At 36.8% G+C, this 21,425-nt stretch overlaps 1 protein-coding gene across 4 annotated transcripts in view; it reads left to right on the forward strand.

Annotated features, from left to right (window-relative positions):
- LAMA2 (laminin subunit alpha 2) overlaps nucleotides 1-21,425 on the forward strand; it is a 364,351-nt gene that overhangs the window by 68,960 nt on the left and 273,966 nt on the right. For all 4 annotated transcript variants that reach the window (XM_086743476.1, XM_086743477.1, XM_086743478.1 and 1 more), the window contains exons 2-3: nucleotides 10,681-10,851; nucleotides 14,956-15,068. In XM_086743476.1, coding sequence (XP_086599602.1) covers nucleotides 10,681-10,851; nucleotides 14,956-15,068 — 284 coding nt within the window. The remainder of the gene's footprint in view (nucleotides 1-10,680; nucleotides 10,852-14,955; nucleotides 15,069-21,425) is intronic.

Below are 21,425 nucleotides of genomic sequence, written 5' to 3' on the forward strand. Positions count from 1 at the left end.
GTTACCTGGAAAGCATTAATAGGTGCCTTTATCAGCCAGATCTGTTGGGTGTGGATTTGTACACTTACAGGCAGTTAAACCTGTCACTCTTCTAACCTGTCACTCTTCTAACCCATCTAGCTCTGAATTTTTGTGCCCTTCCTTCCCTTCCTTTTTCCCAGGCCAGTAAATGATGCAGAGAACACTATAGTTTTAGAACTAGTTTTAAACATTAAAGCCAATTATTTTAGTACTTACAGGTATGCCTGTAAAGGTTATTCACTTGGTAAGTCTACAGAGACCTTACATTTCACGTATATTTTTTGTATGGATGCCAACCAGCATCTTGTCAATACTATTGCTAGAAGTCTTATTGTATAGCATGGAACTAGGTGCTTCAGTGGACAGTTCTTGTATAATTAAAAAGTATAGAAGTTAACGTTTCCACGAATTCAGCAGGCTGTCACCTAGAATCGCTGAAAGCAAGTTCTGTTAGTAAGAAAAAGCTGTATAAAAAGCTGTTGCCATACACAAAGTGTGTGGGACCTGAAACTTTTTTTTTTTTTTATTTCCTAACTTTCAGGAGGCCAGCCAAAGGAAAACTCAAGAGATGTGTATTTGCTTCAGATTTCTGAGAAACAAACCATTTGTTCTCCAGCTGAGAGTCCATTGCTAAAACCTTTAATCATGCAAATAAATGTCATACTAGTGACAGTAGTACCACTGAAGCTCGTTAAAATCTTACTGGAAGACCTGAAGGATTCCTTTCCTTGATGTGTCATCCCATGTATTTTTAAAGCAATGTGCAGGGATTCATCTGTATGCAGTTCTAACTCATTTTAATGGAACGTAAAGATGTGACATCTGTGACAGCTCTGAGTCCACTTTTATAAAGAAGAAAAGGAGACTTTCCACTAATATAGACAGGCACAGCTTTACTAGAGAAGTATTAGGGGATACTGATAAAATTTAATTTTCATGAATGATAAAGTAAATATGTGTAGGGATGTTCAAGCTGGCTTATATTCTAAGCCAGATGTCTTTGGCAGTTACAAGCAGAAACTGTATACCAGGTTGCAAATTTTGTCTCTAATTCTAAACCATGGTACGTTGTCACTGGTTTGCTGCAAGCCATCTGCTAAGACCTCATTTGATCTTCCCGTTCAGTCACAGTTCAAGTTAGGAGACAGAATACATGTAAGGAAGGGAAATTGGGCTATTTTTCTCATGAAGAAAATAAATATTGTTAAATATAATTTAAATATTAAAAATAAATATTTAAACATACTGAAATAATGCACATATTCTATTATCTTCATGAAACAGGAATAAATTTAGGCACACTACTGTGACTACAGATACAGATCAACTATTATATTTCTGTATCTTACATATATATAAAATGTATAAATATATGAATACATTTTTAAAGCACTTATAAATATATGTATTTAGTAGCCTTTTTGTAGCAAAGTCTATGGTGAACACATGTATGTAACATACAACAGCTATTTCATTGTACTGGAACAAAAGGATGCAGTAAAATTGACACAGAATGTTCAAGTTATTCTTTTATAGTCTTATACATAAATGGAGAGGTTTTTGACTCAATGCATAGGATTACTGCACAAATATACAATTTAATTTTGCAGTTTATTGTAATATTTCTCAGTTATTCAGCAGCTAATTCTTGCCTCAGAATACTGACTGTATGGAAGTGAAATGGAGATAACCTATTCTGTTCTGTCGAAAGTCGGGAGACTGAGTTGTGAAAAAAACATTTTGCATTCTGCCTTCTGTACGGTAATCAGTGAAGGCCTTGATCTTGCTAATTGTGATTTACATGCATTGAAATTGAGCAGATTAAAAGTGTAAGGCCTTATAGTATTATACAAGGAGAGCAACTTAGTTCTTGTTGTGACAGTGTTATGTATCTTGGGTTTAAGTAACACATACATGGAAAATGGTAAATGTAAATGGTACACGTAGCTAAAATGTTGGGTTTAAGACCAGTATGGATTTATGAGGGGAAATTGTGATTGGCCAACCTGATAGCCTTGTGTGAGGAGGTGGCTGCCTCAGTAGAGATGGGGAGAAGAGAGGATGTAATTTATCTTAATTTTATTGAGATTTTTTATGCTATCTCCATAACATCCTCATAGAAAAGCTGATGAAAGATGGGTTAGATAAGTGGACAGCAAGGTGGATTGAAAACTGAATGGGTAGGCCCAGACAGTTGTGATTAGTGACACAAAGTCTATTTGGAGGCAAGTCACTACGAACCCCAGAGGCCAATACTGAGGCCAATACTGTATAACGTCTTCGTTAATGACCTGGATTATGGGGCAGAGTGCACCCTCAAGCAAGTTTTCAGGCAATACAAAATTGGACAGAGTGGCTAATATGTCAGAGGTCCATGCTGCCATCCAGAGGGACCTTGACTGGCTGGAGAAATGGACTAACAAGAACCTCATGAAGTTCAACAAAGGGAAGTGCAAAGTCCTGCACCTGAGGAGGAACAGCCCCATGCACCAGTACAGACTGGGGACAAGTGGCTGGAAAGCAGCTTTGCAGAGAAGGACCTGGGTGTCCTGGTGGACACCAAGTTGAACATGAGCCAGCAATGTGGCAAAAAAAGTCAAATGGTCTGCACTGGAGTGTGACCAGCAGGTTGAGGGAGGTGATCATTCCCTGTCTGCTTGGCAGTGATGAGAGCACACCTGGAGAGCTGTGTCCAGTTCTGGGCTCCTCAGTACAAGAGAGAGGTGGACATGTTGGAGCAAGTCCAGGAAATGTCTGGGAAGATGACTAAGGATTTGGAGCATCTGTTGTAGAAGTAGAGGCTGTGAGGGCTGGGGTTGCTTAGTCTTGAGAAGAGAAGTCTCAGGGAGATTTTATCACTGTGTATAAAAGTTATGTATATGTTGGGGGGTGATACAGAAGGTATAGCCAAACTTTTCTCAGTGGTCTCTAGTGACAGGACAAGAGGTAATGGACACAAATTGCTGTACAGGAAATCCCATTTAGACATAAGAAAATACTTTTTTTTTTTTTTTTTTTTTTTTTTTACTGTGTGGATGGTCAAACAGTGGAATATGTTGCCCAGAGAGGCTGTGGAGTCTGCATTCTTACAGGTACTTGAAAATTTAGTTGCATATAGTCCTGGGAAGCCTGCTCTAGTGACCCTACTTGAGCAGGGGTTTGGATTTGATAAGAGATCCCTTCCAGCATCAATGATTCTTTAATTCTCAGATGATGATAAGAAGTTTGCATAGAAATTGCTAATTGGTGGTCTCACATTTTAGCAGAATATGTTAAAACTTTTAGAATCCTTATCAGTATGTGTTTGTAAAGCATTACAGCAGAATAGCAAGTAATAAATCAACTCAAAGAATGAGAATTGAACTTAATGTTTATTCAAGCTCATCAGCTGAGAGAAACATACTTTAGACTATTTTCATCTGAATCCTCAGGGTAAAAGTAAGTGCACAGAATTTCTTACATATGGTAAGATCAGTTTTTCCATTTGTTCTTTGGTTTCCTAATGTCAAACTCAGTTTGGATTTTTTTTTGCCAGTGTGACAAAATGGTGAGTAGATGGATGACTTTTATTAGCCTCCATAACATGTCTTTTGTTGGCTCTTGTAAAAGAACACAGCAAACATCTCAGTCTTTCTGCTTAAGTTGATAGCATTGGAAACTCAAGGGCACAGTAACTAATTTTGACTCTGCCATGTGGTTTCAATGGACATTCATTTTGAAGTTATTGCAAAAATAGTAATATACTTCATATTCCTCAGTGTCTAAGACAATGTATAGCAGGTTTTTTTTTGCATAAAACAATATCTTTGTCAAGACCAAAGTCAGCAGTAAATTACATCTGGAGGCTCCAGTTTTCCCAGACTCTATTCTATCTTTGAGAAATTCTGCTTTCCTTTTTTTTTTTTTTTATTTTTGTTTACTATCAGAATCCCTTTTTTTTTTTCCTTCTTCAGTGGGATGGAACTGGGATAAACAAATTATACAAGTCTCTCTCTCTTCACAATTGAGGGAAGTGCATGAGTCGGGGGAACCAAACCTACAGTGCCTTCTGAGTACAGAAACACTGGTGTTCAGACATTGGGAACAGAACAAAAATGGATGTTTTTAGCCATATAATGCAATTTGGGAAAGTTGTAAACTGATGCATGCTGTGTAAGAACAGAAGATACGCTATTTGGAGAAATCCTGTTTGCAGTAGATCATTGTTGTCTTTCAGAGATCCTCTTACTTTTTTTCTCGTTAGGCCTGCTTGGCTGACCAGGACCATACTACTGCATTGCAAAGCTTTTAATGAAGGTCATGTGGCTAATAAATACAAGGAGGTAACTGTAAAGGGTGTTGCTTGCTTCTTCATGCGTAGTGCACTCGTTCTACAGATAAGGTATTTGTACAACTCAGATTTTGCACTTCAAAATTTGTGCTGGTATACAGACATATATTTAAAAACTAGTAGGTGCCTGACTCAAACTGGGTATGTAAATACCTTTGAAAATAAGATGTCTATTATATCTTTGTGCTTTGGATTTTTGATTCAGTGGGAGTTCTGCCATGAATGTCGAGACAAGGTTTCATCTTCACCTATATTTTTCCTATTCTGCTTTGCAAAATAACCTTCTATGACAGCTCTAGGAAAAAGGAAATTCATTACTAAGCTAGGTGAATGCTTATATATTTTATACAACATCATACTGGGGTAAGCCAATAGTAATTTTTTCACTCAGTCTACCAATATGTAAAACTGATTGGGGTTTGCTATTAAATCAGCAAAGTTCCTACAGATTTTGCATGCTGTAATCTGTGGAGAGGCAAGGTAATATTACTAGATAATCAATATACCCTTTTTCAGATGCCTCTGTTATTTTGTAAGGATTATGGCTAGCTTTGCTATCAGGCTTCTTCAGGTTAGGGTTTTATACTATGTCTTTTATGTTGAAGTTAAATACACAGGAGGGTGTATGTAACATTACTCAATATGAAGAAAGAAAATTACCTGAAAGTGAAAGCAAGACATCTCTACCACCAAACATCAAAAACTATTCCATTTCCACTTCCTTTGGAAGGAAAAGAAAGGTGACTGCCTAACAATACAATGCTTTAGGGCAACTGACATAAATGGGAACTGTTATATTTGTTTTCTGATTTTGTTTTCCTTTGGACAAATGGGCTTAGTGTCAGGTTTTTTTTTAGTCTGCAAGCTCTGTTGTGTCTGGACAGCTATTTCTTAAAATTGGGCTTATTTTCTAGTTGTATAAAACTCTTCATCTGCATTGTGTCCAAAGTGCATTAAGTTATTCCCTGTGGTGCACAGCTGGAAGCTATTCTGTGCTGCAACATTGTTTTGTTTTGTCCCAGTTTTTTCTCCCCGCTGTGTTCCCAGAGCCTAGCACAGCTCTGCGCTGCAGCAGACAAGTCGCTCTTTTTCCAGTGACACTCCTTAGAACGTCTGAAATTGACATATTCTCTTTTGTCTTTTTAGTACAAATTCAGTGGCAAACAGCTCTGCTTGACTGCACGAACATTTCAAAGTGCTCTATAGACTAGGAAGATTGGCTTGAAAAGTTAGACATATTTAGGCAGGCTGTTTTATTTGCTCCTTTGAAGAGACAAGGGATATTTTGAGAAGACTGAAGGAAATACACAGTGCCAAATATTGGTCTGTTTAGAAGAGAGAAGAGGAATATGCAGGTCTTAACAGAGCTTTCCTTGAAGGAGCAAAGTATTTTCTCAGTTCTAATGCTTTAATAAGACACACAGAAATCTCAGAGTTGATAAACCAAAGTTTGTCTTCCGTCTTAGAAGTATTTTAAAAATACTATTAAAAATAATAATGATTTTTTAAAAGCTAACATTTTGCTTCTATCTGCAGGGACTGCAACATTTTATATTAACTTTACCCTCAGTTAAATAGGGCACAGATGTTATCACTGTGTAATCACAATCTAGACATTAAATAACATTGAATGCAAAATTCCATGTGCCAACTGTTATCTGCCAAGAAGAAAGGTCACAGAACCTTCTATCAGTCTTTGCAGTGGTCTTTCTTCTTCCAATTTTCTTCTCTCTTTCCTAGGCTCTGCTACTCAGTTAGACGGTTCCTTCCTTCATCTCCATGCAAAGATCTCTGCTACTATCATCCATCTCCTGTGACTAATTGGTGATTCCTTGTTTCTCATTCAAGGTGGCTGCTGCTTCCTCCGTGCAGTAGCAGAGGCCTAACAGAGGTTATAATCTTGGTCTTGGTTCTTCCCTTGTGATTCCTGCTTCCATTGCAGTGCTGGAGTGTCCTTCTAGTGAGAGGTATCCCACCAGTTGCTCTGTAGATGTAGGATGCTGATGTGATTCAAACAGTATTTGCAATTCTTCCTGGGCTATGTGAAGGGAAAGAAAGAAAAAAAGTGTCAGAACTGATAAATGGTGGGAAGACTAACGTACAAGGTAATTATTTTGTTTACATTCGTATCTATTTTCAGTACTCCTCCTTTGCTGTAGCTGCTCCTTGATGTATATTAGAAGTAGGTTACCCCAGTGACTATCCCCACTTCATAATGAACCTGTAATCACCATTCGGCAGCTGGAGATACAGTTAATATCTTTGATTTCCCACTAGAATCCCTCCATCCTCTCTCAGCTAGGGAAATCAGCTAGGTCTTGCAGTGTGCTCTGAAGGTTGATCAGATAGCATGATTTGGGAGGAGAGTGAGAATGAGATTGAATTCAACAGCTGACAGGCTTTATGAAAATGTCTTGTACTTGCTACTTGTGTAGCTCATGTGCTTCTGCTGATCTCAACTATTGCAATAAAGCATGTGGAAAATCTGTCAGTTTGGCAGAGAAACAGGTAACAGGGCATGACAAAACAGGGCAGGGTGCCAGACATCAGATTGGTGGGTTTTATTCCACTGATACTCACTGAGTTTTTATGAGTTGGAGGTTGGTGAGGAAACATGAAAAGTACGTAAAAGAAAACATGTGATGCTGTTCTGTTATTTTCCGTTATGCAAGGAGATTAGGAAAACATAAGAGAGTAAATTAGGTAATACTGCTTTGCAGAAAACTGCAAGGAAATCACCAAATGTTCTGAGGGTCTATAGAATAAGTAGCCATTACTGAGACCTCTGTGGATGCAAGGTAATGATGGGAAGTAGTTCAGAGGGCAATGGTTGATGGAAGAAATGAATATTGGCAAAAATATGGTGGCTTCATTAGCAACACCACACAAAATTAAAGTTACAGTTTCTATTCTATTTTGGGTGAATCTTGATGTTGGGCTATATGTGCTATCAGCCTTAGTAAGAAACAACTACAGGTGTGTATTAGAGGCAATAGTGATGAAAAATGTGAAAGAAGAGAATGAGTACAGCAATGTCTCCCTGGATAAAACCCTGCAACAGCTTGTGATTTTATGGATATTCTGAACTGACAGTTGAACACCAAGCTCTTCATGTTTAACAGCCCCAGATGAACCCTTGTTCTATGTACTAATCTAATTGGTTTTTAATCCATTCCTGCTTTTGGAATGAAAACATTTTATTATAGAATTTATTCATGCATTCTAGAATTTAATTTCTGTCATACTGAAAAGCAGTTCCATTTATAAACAGACAAAAAGTCCCACTCAATGAAGAAAAATTCTGTATGATAAGTTGACTTGGCACTCACAATTTGTGGTGAAAGGGTACCTAAACTTACCATGTTCACTTCCGAATGTTCACTTGCTAAACCCATTTATGATTTTATATACAGTTATGTCATTTTATATATTTCCTTCTATATTCCTATATTGTTTATATATTTCCTTCTACCTTTTTAAAGGTAGAAATGAATACTAATCTGTTTTCTGCCACTGACACAAAGGAAGGAAAAGATTGATGTAGCTGGCAGCTGAAGTAGAATTTCTCTGCTTGCACTTGAGCTACACAAAATAGAGATGATGTGTTTCTGACTCAGAGGTATTTTACCCAGTCTTTGCACTGGAACAAATGATTACTAAAGGTATTTGGCAATAAAAGAAGAAGAGCTGTCTGTAATTATAGCAGATCATGTTTTTGGAAGTATTTCATAGCAGGATGCCCATAGAATTTAAGGTGGAATTGACAACTAAATAAACTATAATTTAGTGATAAATTTAATTTTAAGATGCACAAAACTAGGACACCAATTTTAAAATATTTCTTCTGTATGAATATCATCAGGAAAAATTAGGCAGAATTCTCTAAAAAAAATGAACAGTTATGTCTTGAGCTCTCTTGCTTTTTCTCTGGGGATCTATACTTGGATAGATGTGAATCTTAGAAAGAGTAAATAGTTGGAAGGGACCCACAAGGGTCATTGAGCCCAACTCCCTGCTCCTCGCAAAAAAAGATTATTCAAAAAAAAGTTTAAATTTGTAGTTGTTAATTGCAGTTTTTAACTTGTTAAAATTCCAGGGCTGGAGAATCCATCAACACCAAATGCAAAGTGCTAGGTGCAGTGTAGGAACACGTTGTACATCTCTTGCTCCCTTCCTCTCAGATTCACTCATCTGAGCCTGCAGGGAGTGCCATGTGATGCACTTCTCAGTGAGGTGCTGGGATTTGACATGATCTCTTCAGTGAAACACCCAGTGCTGCTTTTGGTGCCTGTGTCAGTACTGATTGTGGGCAAGGCTGTTTCAGTAGCTTTGCCCCAAGCTGATCTGTACATAATAAATCTACCTGAGAGTGAAATTATGTTCTAATTGGAGTTCCTTAAGTACCCTTACTTATGTCCCTTATATTTAAAATTTGAATTAAAACTTAGAACAATGGCATGATTCGTGTATAGACATATAATATGCAGTACTTTATAGCTATGTGAATCTGGTGGCTTTTGGGCTGTTCTTTTTCAGCTGTTCCACTGTTTTTTGAAGGATTTATTCTCCTGATGCCATGTACTGCAATTCCTTGCATGTAGGATCATTCTGTCCTTTTTACAAGGTTCATTTTTGAGGGAATAAAATACTTAACTCCAAATCAAATTCTAGACTCTGTGTTAAGGCTAAATTATTACTGGCTTTTACACTGTTAACTTCGTACAGCCTAAAAAGAGAATAATGAGGCTGTAAGTCAACATAAGTTCCACAGCTATTAATTAATCTACTCTGCTAATGCTTAGACAGGTTTTTACTGTGTGTCCCCATTGTAGAAGGCAGTATAGATTTTTAAATGTGATGAAAATGTGCTGTAATCTGTACAGAAGAAGCAAGCTACACGATCAATAAAATCTCAACTATTGATTGCCTATACAAATTGAACAAGTTAGTAACTAATTGGTTCCCTTGCTCAAGTAGTGTGTTTAACATGGTTTTAAAGTGTGAGCGTGAGAGTCACTAACTCAGGGTGTCAGAGAACAGCTGTACCATGACCACCCAAGCTTGGTAATTAAATGGCATACAGATTAATTGCAGAGACAGGCAGGAGTCTGGAGTTAAAGGACTGAAAGGAGTCAGTTGAATAGTATTGTTCATCTGTGGAGGAGGAAAAGGAATGACATTATAAAGGGAGCTTTATCCAGTGTACAATAATCGCAGATTCAGTTTTGATTAAAGCCTTAAGGTTATAATAAAACAATAGGGTTAGAAGCAGAATGAATTGCATAAGGGTGGATTTGGGGCCAGTGGAAATGGTCATCAAATAGATCTGAAAATGATCCCAGTCCATACCTCAGATTTTTTTTGTTGTTTTAGTTCAACCTGCAGGCATGGCAAATTATGCTTTTGAGGATGCAAACCTGATTGATTTAATGTGAGGAACTAATGTATGGATTCAGCATATCATATCACTTTGTCTCCATGGATCAATTTTATCACAGCTCAAAGGTTTTGATCAGTATTTAGTGGGAAGGAGAGTAACTCACCTTAATGATTCTTCTTCATATGGTTTATAATCTTTATAGTTTACTGCTACATAGAACTCAGTTCAGCAGAGCACTCAGACATGTGCTTAAGTGCTGTGCTGAATGAAAATTATGATACATCACTCAGCACGTGCACCTGAAAAAAATGATAACAGTGCTGCCATAAAAGATTTAATATTATATATATTATCCTCTTCTTGAGGAGAGGGAAACCACACATGACAGATGCTATTCATGTTGCTGCATGAATTACTCAGCTTGTCTGATGACAAGGGTGACTATGAGATCCTAAGCAGAACAGTAATGTAGTGTAATATAAGTGATGCAGTCTGTGATGGAAAAGCCTTCCCATGGAGATTTAAGCAGAAAATAAAAATATTAAAGGGTTTTCATGTATTTTGCATACAATGTTACAATGTCCAGTTGGGTAGGAACACAAGGTTTGATTATGGAAAAAAAAGTATTTTATAATGCTTCGTATGTTTCCATACTTTCCTTTCTCATTTGGTGTCCTGCTGTTGTTCAAGATACGACCAAAGTAGAAGTAGAAGGGAATGAGGAGGAAACCATGAGTGTAATGTCTTTATTCTGATGTCTAAATTCTGGATTCAAAACCGAAGTTGTTGGTGCTTTTCTTTGCTTCATTAATCCTATAGCTGTTGAAAACTAAGCCTGTTGTTTTAATGCCATAACAAGTGTTATGTTCATTTATGATTGTACTAGTAAATTAACCTTGCATTTGCCTCTGTTGCTTTTGTTAATGATTTTATTTTATTTTGTTTGCAGGGTTGTTTCCTGCAGTGCTGAACCTGGCTACTAATGCTCTTATCACAACCAATGCTACGTGTGGAGAAAAGGGTCGGGAAATGTACTGCAAACTAGTTGAACATGTGCCGGGACAGCCTGCAAGGAACCCTCAGTGCCGTATTTGTGATCAAAGGAGCAGAGTTCCACATCGTACGTGCGCCATTTTCATTTTGTTCCTTTAAAAAGATTTTTTTTTCCAAAGGTTGTAGGTACTCAGCAACCAAAAATGTAGGTCACCGGCCTGATTACTATGAAATGTCTATCTCTTTCTTTTTAAATTAGGTTACCCATCCCTTCCCTTGGTATTTCAAAATCTGTATCTGTTATGTATACTCCTCAAACTGAACTTTCTAATTCAGATACTTAAAAGTGGAGCACCTAAGTTCAGGTTTAGGAAAATTAAGTATCTACAGCTGCTTGTTGAATTATTTTGATAAATACTAACCATGAGTGAAAACCAGATGACTTTTACCTGTGTACTTACATGTGGAATTTTAATATTTTGGCCAATCTAAGCAACATCTGAAATTTCAGTTTAGAGACAACTCTAGTTGTATTTACTATATTCTGGGATATTTTTCTTCTTTGTTTGCTGTTAATTCATTTTCACTGAGCTGGCAAAAAGAAAATAAGATAATGGAGCACGGCTTGATTTAATTGCTTAGTTTTTCATATTAAAGGTGATCTTTGCTAACACTGCTTTCTTAAAGACCACCCGGGAGCAAAATCAGTTTTCAAATATGCATTTGTTATCATCTGCTTGAGAGATGTATATTTCTCATAGTTGGGAAGATTAGAACTAAGGAAATCTCTTAGTCAAGTCATGCAAGTTTAATTTCATGTGACCCTGCAGTGAAACACATGAATAGCACTAACGTTGTTAGATTTTTGTGAGTATGTTTGCACTGTAGATGGTAGAGGGTGTGGAGACACTTAAGACAGCTTTTAATGGAATAGGTAAAATGTTGGAAGAAGCACAATCACATGGAGACAATTTCTCTTTTTTTCCAGTTGTTTCCTTCTGAAACCTAGCTCAGATATATTTACTCCTCATGACAAAGCACATTTAAGCAGGTGGTTAAAACCACAGGAAAAAAATAAAGGACATTTAATCTATCTGTTATTTCTAGACAGGATGAGCTATCTATGGCTGTAGTTCTCCAGACAGAAACTTGTTTAGCTTCTCCTTAGAAACTTCCTTCCAGAGCCACCCTTCCTAGAGTTATTTTACTCATTACAAAATCTTTTACCAACAGCTAATCTGCATCTTCCTTGCACAAATTCATGTTACCTTTTTTTTTTCCCAACTTCAGTCAATACAAGAAATGGATTATTCTCTTTTTTCTTTACAAAAGCATTTTAATTGAGGGTTGATGGTATTGCTTTATCTAGTTTCTACACTAAAGTAATCTCTCTAGAGGTTTTGATCTTTATTAAAATTCACCTGAGCTCTTACCAGCACTGCATAGAGGTGCAAGTTTGCTTCAGAATGAACAGAATAGATTCCCATTTACATGTTTTACTTAGGTATTTTCCCTTTCTAATGGTGTGACACCACTGAGAGATATATAGCTAGTTGTCCATTATAATCCCCAGATGCTTTCCTGCTAAATGGCTATCTATCCGTTTGCTCACCATCTTGTATTTGCGAAGCTAATGATAATTGCCCCAGTATGGACTACTTAATCTCTCTGACCATGGTTGCAACCTATTTTTTTTCCCCAATGTATTTTCCAGGTTTTGACATCTTCTTTAATTGTAGTACATGCTGCCTTCTGAGGGAAGGTTGTATGATTTTGTAGCAATATAAGCATTCAGATGTGTTGCACTATAGTATTGTGTCTCAGAGAAGATTTCAGGGGTTTTTGGAACCATTCCGACTGGCAGAAACACTGTGCAATAGATTCTTTTAGTTCTTTATAGAAGGGTATTTAAAGATGCAGGCATATCATACAAGTTGTTTTTACTATCAAATTTGTTTAATTCAGAAAACAAACCTAAACCAGAGCTGGATCATATCCTGTCTGTTATATCAGAAAGTGTACATTAATGTATGTGTATATACACACATATACATCCGTATATAAATATAAACCCCCTCAGAATGATTTACATCTGTGTTTCCCCTTACTCCTACCCTCTTAAAAATCTGAGTCTGCCCAGCCTCATAATGTCTGGTCTTTTTCTGCCAACCACATCTCATTTTAAGGTTTTTAAATGTTCACTTGGCAGAAGGAAGTGCCTTGTTTAAAGAGATGGTTCATTAATAGGAGAACCATGTAATGTAACCAGAGTTTAAATGATCCCCCTGGAATGTGCGAGTCTGGAGTGCCTCCCCTTAATTACTGTAGTAGGAAATGAACACAAATTCCCTGGTTAATCAAATGTGAGCCCAAATTAAAAAGCACAGTTTGGGCTCAGTCTGTAAGTTCTCCCCCTTGCTGTCCGTCAGGGAGATTGGTCCTTGAACTGCATTTGCAATCCTGTCTTTTTTGCAAATATTATATTATTTTCCCTTCCCTTTTAAATAGGCAAAACATGCCAGCAATTAGTCAGTGTTTTCAAATTAACGATGATTAAAATTTCATAATGGTGATTACAATTAATTGTTGATTCATCTCCCAACCTTCCTTCTCATGATTTACCTTTCTATCAATTTCACCTGAAGAGACTTCATCAAAATTTCCAATTAGGCTGCTTCTGTCACAATCACTGAGGAGCTCTGAGTTTAATTTACAGGTGATTTTTGCTAGCACTCATTTAAAGACAAAGTTTGTGAAGATGATCAGAGCTGTGGGAATTGACAACATGTAAAGCATGGGTGTGTTTTACTTTTCTCTTCAATATAAAGATAAAGCTACTAATAACATCATTTGTAGCACCAGTAGTCGAACTTGCAATTGTTGGTGCCCACTAATGCCACTGAATAATCTGATATTTAAATGAAGTTTTTGGCATTTTCAGTTTTGAGGGCTTATGCCTTTCCTCACTCCCACAAAGCCCTTTAATTGTATCTTTAAATATGTTCAGACATTCTGGCTTTCCTTAATGAGCTAGGACTCCTGTCCTCCACAGGTGGTTGATGTAGTAAGAAAACAGAGACAAAAAGTAGCAATCTGGCTGGTTCATTTAAATAATAATTGAAAGAAGAAGTGAATTAATCAGCTCATGAATCAATTATTTGCAATTCTAGGACTAGCTAGTAATGAAGCATATTCCAGTTTTATATCAAGAAAACTTTTTCGTTTAGGAAGCTATCCTTGATGAGTGGGGTAGGATTTATCTTGTTATGTTCTTGCAAACAGAACCTGCAAAGAAGAAACATACTGTATTAGAATTTCCTTTGGGTTATTTTCCCCATAATGTACAGACACACTCTAGGCAATCAGAGACTTGAAAATATAGATCCTTGTACCTTTTAAAATTGAGGTTATATTATTCTCCACTTCATACCAGAGAGAAGCACAAATTGACCACAAAAATGGGAAATGGAAATGTTGAGTGCAATTATACTCAGTCTAAATAACATTAAAATACTATGTAAGCAAATTTCATAATTTAGAAGATCTTGAAATCGAAGAATAATTAAATTTTGTAAATAAATTCTTAGCCCTATTATTTAGAATTAATTTGGGACACTGCAGGAGAGTAAATGTTAAGTAATGCATCTTGGACTTTGAGATGGATTATAATAATCTTTATAACCATGTATGTGAGTCAGACAATTTTCCAGTTGAGAAATATATTCTGTAATGATTTTTGAATCATTTCCTCTGTCATGATTTCTGAATTATTTCCATGTGTGCTTGGAAATGTCTTAGAAATGCAAGTACTGATATTTGATCTCCACTTTCCCTGCACACCATATGTTGAGTTCCTGATTTGTTGTTTGTGTTGTAACATTTAATGACTTCACAATACCTGAAACTCTGGATGATTGCAGGAGACGTTCACTTGATTTAGATCATATGTTTTTTGTAGAATCAGGAGAGCCTCCAAGTGCATTTCAGTCTTCTGAATCACCTTCTTGTGATCCTAACCAAAATCAAACAACTAACATTAGATGACTCTTGCAGTAATAATAAGCACAACTGTGCTACAAGAGGAAAAAAAAATAAATTTTCCTTTTTTGTATTTTAAAGTGCTGCCTCTTTAGTTCTGTAGTTGTTTTCAAATCTAGATTTTTAGATCTAAAACCACTTAAATCTCCTAATAATTCTGAAATACATTTATGTATTTCTGCTGTTCTAACAGAACGACATCCGATAACGAATGCAATTGATGGGAAGAACACTTGGTGGCAAAGCCCTAGTATCCAGAATGGAATTGAATATCATTATGTGACCGTTACATTGGACCTTCAACAGGTAGATTACTTCTGTTTGTTTATTCAAAGGCTTTATTTCTTGCACAATAGATGACCTGGAGTATTTTCCTCTTTGCTCTTTGTTGCTTTTATATTATGAAGACACACTCAGCTTCTCCTGTAACTTTTGTTCCTTTATTTGGAAAATTCTGTCTGATCCCTTCATTGTAACGTAATTTACCAAATTAAAAATTATTATTTCATATATATTTTTATGAAGTTATGTTTAAAATTATTTGAAATATAACATTTTCAGTTTTTGTTTTTGTGATAACTTGTGATTTGGCTCTTTAAAGACCATCAAAAGGTAGTTTCAGGGAAACATTCATATGAATAAAAGTCTATGGTTAGAATACTGTTCTTTCTTGATTTAGTAGCATAGTACTGTACACTTAAATACACTAAAAATATTAAATACACTAAAATAGTTCTGCTGGGCTAGGTATACATGTGTGTGTGGTGGGATATTTTGAGAGAGAACCTGAGTTAAGGCAGGAGTTTGGCTAATGAGTATCTTAGCTTGTCCCTTGTTAGTGGAATCTTGCTTGATGGATATAACTATACAGAATGCATTTATTTGATGTTTACAAAAATGCTATATAAATTCCAGTGTACCTAAGCAAGAGGATTTGAGGATAAATGGAAAGAAATTTTTTTTTTGTTGTTATGCTGAGATAAATACAGAACAACTATCAGGTACTAAATTCATTCGTCATGTTATTAAACTTGACCGTTTTGATATTCAGTTAAGTAGATGACAACTTATTTTCACACACACCCCACCCCCCCCCCACCCGCCCTGAAAGTCTTCTCAGTTGTGTGGCTGGCCCATATTTGTCTGCAGCTTGAATCAGACTAGAAGATAAATCTGTTTTCTGGGTGTTAAGAAAAAAGGCAAGACCCTTTCTCTGGCTCACTGGAGTGAGAGCTTTCCAGCTCCCCCTCCTTTGTGATCTCTTCACTGAGATCAGTTTTCTATTTCAGTTTATTATTATTGGTTTATTGGTTTCACTTGGAACCTACTGGTCCCTATCTCCCTTCTTGCTCATTTAGCTGTGCTTAAAGAGGACAATAGCTGATTATCACCTAAAGAGGCTTCAGTAAAGTATAGTTTGTTACAAAAGAAAGTGAAATGAAAGGCAGGGTATTGAGACATCTGTGTGGATGCATACATACAGTGTTGGTGTCCAGAACTCAGAATTTCCGTAAGGTTTAACAAAGAATAATGCTTGGGTTTCTAGTTTTTGTCCTTTATTTCCTGTAAACAAAGTGTCATCCAAATGATCTGATGGTAAAAATTCTTCTAAGTACCTTGTATCCATGACTCCATGACACCTGAAGTACTTGGAGGGCAGGAGTCTTTATGCTTGGAAGAGCCTTTGAATCCTGGAAGAATTATTGAGGGCTTTGGAGGCCTCATTGTTACTGGCAGAAACAATCCTACACCTGTGTCTTTGGCTTTATATCTGCAAAAGTATTCAATGTCTGTTTCTGTTTCAGTCAACAGAACTAAACCTTTTTATGGAAGTTTGAGTTGAAACTCCTGTGGCATTAAAAAGTTTGGGGTTTTTAAAATGTCTTAAACTTTCAGAGTTATTAGCTAGTTTGCCTTTACAGCAAGGGATCATGCCTTTTTTTTTTTTTTTTTTTGCTATGATCTCTTAATATGTGAGTTGGTCTCAGGCATAAGAACTAAATTACCATCCTTGTTTTTCATCACCCTGGTGATTTTACTGGTGCAGTTGTTTAGGCCAGATCTGCTAAACTAGAGCTTTACAGCTTATCTTTTAGTCTGCTGTGTCAGTATCCAGATTCTCCTAAGAAATAAGGAAATTCATGCACTTCCTAAAGTTTTGGGTTTTCTAATATTCTAAAAAGTAGCAACTACAGGGACAGTGACTATACTGAAGAAAAAGTACAGATTGTTTTAATGTGTTTGAAAGGCTGCTTTGTGTGGCAGCTGACAGCGGTCTGAGTGCACTGTGTATTGTGTGGGTTTGGGTTTTTTGTTGTTTTATTTAAATGAGACAAGGCTCAAGTATGAGCCTGTTTCTTTCCCATGTTCTCTTGCTTATTGTTCCAAGAAAGCTTGGCAATCCTTTCGCAGTACTAAAGCCAATACCTTCTCTTAAGCCCGTCCAGTTGTATTGACTGGAATACGAGCAGTGTTGAGGTTCCTGTGTATGCCAGAGTGGGCGGATAAGACCCTGTGTCACTAATGCTGTCTGGCACGCTCTTTATGATTTGAGTAACGCATATAGCTAGGAATGCAAGCTATGTTTACTCACTGCAGACCAACAGTTTTGTTCCCCAACATGTATTAAAAGGTGTGTTGCAATTTGCATGACTTTTAGATGGCTCAATAAGAAATAAGAACTGTTTGGATTTTGAGGAGTACTGGGAGTTTTTGTTTGCTTATTTGGGCAACTCTAGTCACAGCACTGTAGGCTTTATTAAAGTAGTCAGTAAAATATAGAATTTCTCTTCCAGCTAGTGTCATGCATAGTAGTCACTATGAATGTTGAAGATCTCCAGGTATCTTTGAGACCTCCCTTAAAAGAAACACCATTCTTTGCCTTTGGCTTATAGGAGATTCAGTAATTGCTATGTTTGTGTTGATAAATTGTTGCTTTAAGTATAAAAATGCTTAACTTCTTTTTGTGAGATAGAAATAACAAATGACAAATCTACACGTAATGGACTGAAAATTGCAGGAATGCATTAGTTTGTATGTTATTACTGGTAATTATGACAGTACATGGAATGCTTTTAGCAATCCTAATTTCATGAAAAAATCAGGAAAATAATTACAATTTATTCATCTATATAATGCTTGTCCTTTTGGGGCAGCTACATTTTTTTCCTTTATTCTATTGTGCAGTGTAGCCATATAAAAATGCTGTAGACTAGTTAGCAATAACTAATAGTCTGAAGAAGTAAAACATATTTAAGTTTCAAAGGAGCCAGAATATTATCAGTCAGGTTGGGAAAAATGCAGTATTTTTCTTTCTTTTCTCCCAATAGTTGAGGTTTACCATAATAATGATGAAAAGCTTTTATCTATAGCAGAGGCTAAGTTTCATTAAAGTCCATTTGAAATTTGTACCCCATCTATTATAAAAATATGAGTTGAAAACTGGAACTAGTTAGTTCTGAGCATCTTTGCTAATTTGCTCTTAAACCTTCACTTTTCTAGACTTTTTAGCCATTTTCACAGTCATCATCTTATCTATTTCACAAGAATATTATGGAACACCATTTGTAGCTGTACATTTTAAATTTTTTACAGTGCTTTTGATCCAGCAAGTGCATAGGAGGTCAAAATATGGATGTAGGTTTATTTGAGAATAACTCACATGAATTTAAATGGAGGTTAAAATTGAGAGATTGAGCTACCCTGGTTACTGGAAGTCAAACTGCAGACCTGAGTTTGGCAGGGTAGGTTCATCAGTGTGCTAGGTTGTATCTATGAAGCTCTCACAAATTACCAGGAGAAGCTGTCTGCTGTTCTGCGTAAGTCCTGCTGGTCGTGTAGGGTTTTGCCCTAAGAGCAGTGGGCAGTTTAAGTGCAACAAAAGTAATTCAGATCCAGTTAGTCCAGTGTTTAGAGCAGGACAGAAAACAAGCCTTCTCTTCAAGAAGTACAGAGAAGGGAGTTGGCAAAACAGAAATGCTTGGACTTCCAGGGAGAATGTGTTCCCTGTACTCGTGCTATCCGAAATCCTCGGTTGGTTTAGTTTCGCAGTGATGTGGAAGACTAGTAGTGTATCCTTAAAGAAAATTGGCAAATACACAGGAAAGCCAGTTGGCAGTTTGAGGTGAGGTGGTCAGCCCATCTGCTTCTGATTTCTACACACATCAGGACACTTTTATTAACAAATTCCCTGCTGTTGTGGAGAACAAGGACATTGGCAATACCCTTGATATTGGTAAGGTACTTGTGCCAGGAGCATATTTATGTGGGTTTTGATTTTTTTACTGTACACTTTATATTTTTTTGAATAGTGCTGGAATATTTTATGTGACTTGTACATGTGTGGAACTTGGGTGGACCCAGAGTTAATGTTCTATCAGAAAATTTCAGATTTAGTAAGTATATCTTAATTGCCTGAGATAGTGTAGGATTGGTTCAGTCTCCAGGTAATCATTTCTAGGCATATATTTCTGAAAAAAAAAAAAAGTAGTTGACACTCCTCAGAGGCTTGTAAGATCTCATAAGGTGCAAAAGCAAGCATAACTGATTAAGCGATGTAGTTGATTTCTCTATAAAGCAATTGCAGTTCATCAGTGTTAAGTTCCTTAAGCTCTGATAGTGTCCAACTCTTTCACCTTGTCTTTTCATTCTGTCCCCTGCCCTCCTTCTGTAGAAAGGGAGGAAGGAGTTCTAACAAATGCTATTCTGACTCTATGTAGAAATCACTGCAGTCTCACTTCTCTTGAAATGTATTTCAGTACTCTTTAGAACGTAAGTTTTTAGATTCATGGACTTTACTATATGAGTGGCATATATTATACTTTGGGAAGTGGCATTTGTGAAACTATGTAGAGAATTGAATATATAGAGAACCATAGTGAATTGAATAACCAAAGCAGCAAAAGAAGGCTTAACTTGCTCAGAAGCATTTTGAAAAGCATTTACAAAAAGCAGACAGCAATATTCTGTTAACGCTAAATTCATTATTTTGTAATTCTGTATTGTCCAAATATAATTTAAATGGAGGATTTTGATCTAGTTTTGAATTATTGCTTTGTTATTTGATTCACTTTAATGCCCACGAGCAGAAATACACACACACTTGTGCATGGACGGTCACAAATATGTATCACCTATCCTTAACTAGGATAATGCTAGGAAGAGGAAAAGAATTGCAAAACTGAGTGAGTGCTTTTGCTTTTTCTACACAAGACTGTACAACTAAGTGGCTCTGTGGCAAACGGTCAGATATGAGAGAACTAAGAAACTGTGACAAGATTCAGGCTGGGACAGGAAAATAACAGGCGAGGACTCGACTAGTATTCTCAAAGCTCATTGTGGCAGTCGTCTGGAAGAGCTTAAAAGGCAGGAAAAAATCCCCTCCTATCAATGCAGGGAAACAGAATCTGTATGTGCACAATTGCCACCAAATTGAAAAAAAGATCATTAGGGAGGAAGAGTCTTATGGAAAGTACATCTTCACTCTTTGCTATTATAGGTCCTATGCAGGTGCAAACATTAGAAATAGCATATAAACAATTTCTGAAAGTAATATTTCACAACTGAGTTATGAATGTCACCTACACAATATGGACTGTGATTCATTATTTTGTTACTGTGCTTTATAACTCTTGATTCTTTTTAATAATTATTTTTATTTTAAAGCTTGAATTTTGGGTTGCATGCAATACACAATATATTTATACATCTGCTGCTATGCTGAGGACTACTATACATAATGTCAAATGTGACTTATGATTTGAACATCTCAATTTTTACTCAATAAGAATTGAAACCAGCTGAGGAGAAAATCTGAATATTGATACTTTAGTTTTGCCTGCATTAGCAAAGACTATATCACAGTGGGAGAGAGAAGGGGATGGACTTGGGAGAAGACTTGTGTTTATTTGGTGCTGAAGGACCCAGCACAATTGTCAGGAAGTTTACTTCAGACTAGCTCTATTCTGGATCATGGGCTGAATGTCCATTAGCAGCTAAAATGAATCAGATATGTCTAAGTGTGTTCTCCTGGCTTAGTTCTTATATGAAGGGAATCCAGTTTGTGAGCTCTATGATCTATTCATGATGTGAACCAAAGCACGCTAAATTGGGACAGTTGGGAGATTTACCTCAAAAGCATACTCCTTATCTGAGCTATCCTGGCTAACCAGGGAGGTCCCAATTGACTGGAGCTTAGCAAATGTGACATTTATCTGTAAGAAAGGCTTCAAGGAGGATCCGGGGAACTACAGGCCTGTCAGTTTGACCTCTGTGCCAGAAAAGGTTATGGAGCAGATCATCTTGAGTGCTGTGATGCAGCACGTACAGGACAACCAGGTAATCAGGCTCAGTCAGCATGGGTTTATGAAATGCAGGTCCTGCTTGACTAACCTGATCTCCTTCTATGACAAGAAGGAGATCCTACTTAGTGGATGAGGGAAAGGCTGCAAATGTTGTCTACCTAAGCTTCAGTAAAGCCTTTGACACCATTTCCCACAGCATTCTCCTGGATAAACTGCCTTCTTTTGGCTTGGATGGACATACTCTTTGCTGAGTAAAATACTGGCTGAATGGCTAGGCCCAAAGAGTTGTGGTAAATGGAATTAAGTCCAACTGGCGATTGGTCACAAGTGGTGCTCCCCAGGGCTCAGTATTGTGGCCAGT

Source organism: Chlamydotis macqueenii, chromosome 3, assembly GCF_036417535.1.
Source record: "Chlamydotis macqueenii isolate bChlMac1 chromosome 3, bChlMac1.mat, whole genome shotgun sequence".
NCBI lineage: Eukaryota > Metazoa > Chordata > Aves > Otidiformes > Otididae > Chlamydotis > Chlamydotis macqueenii.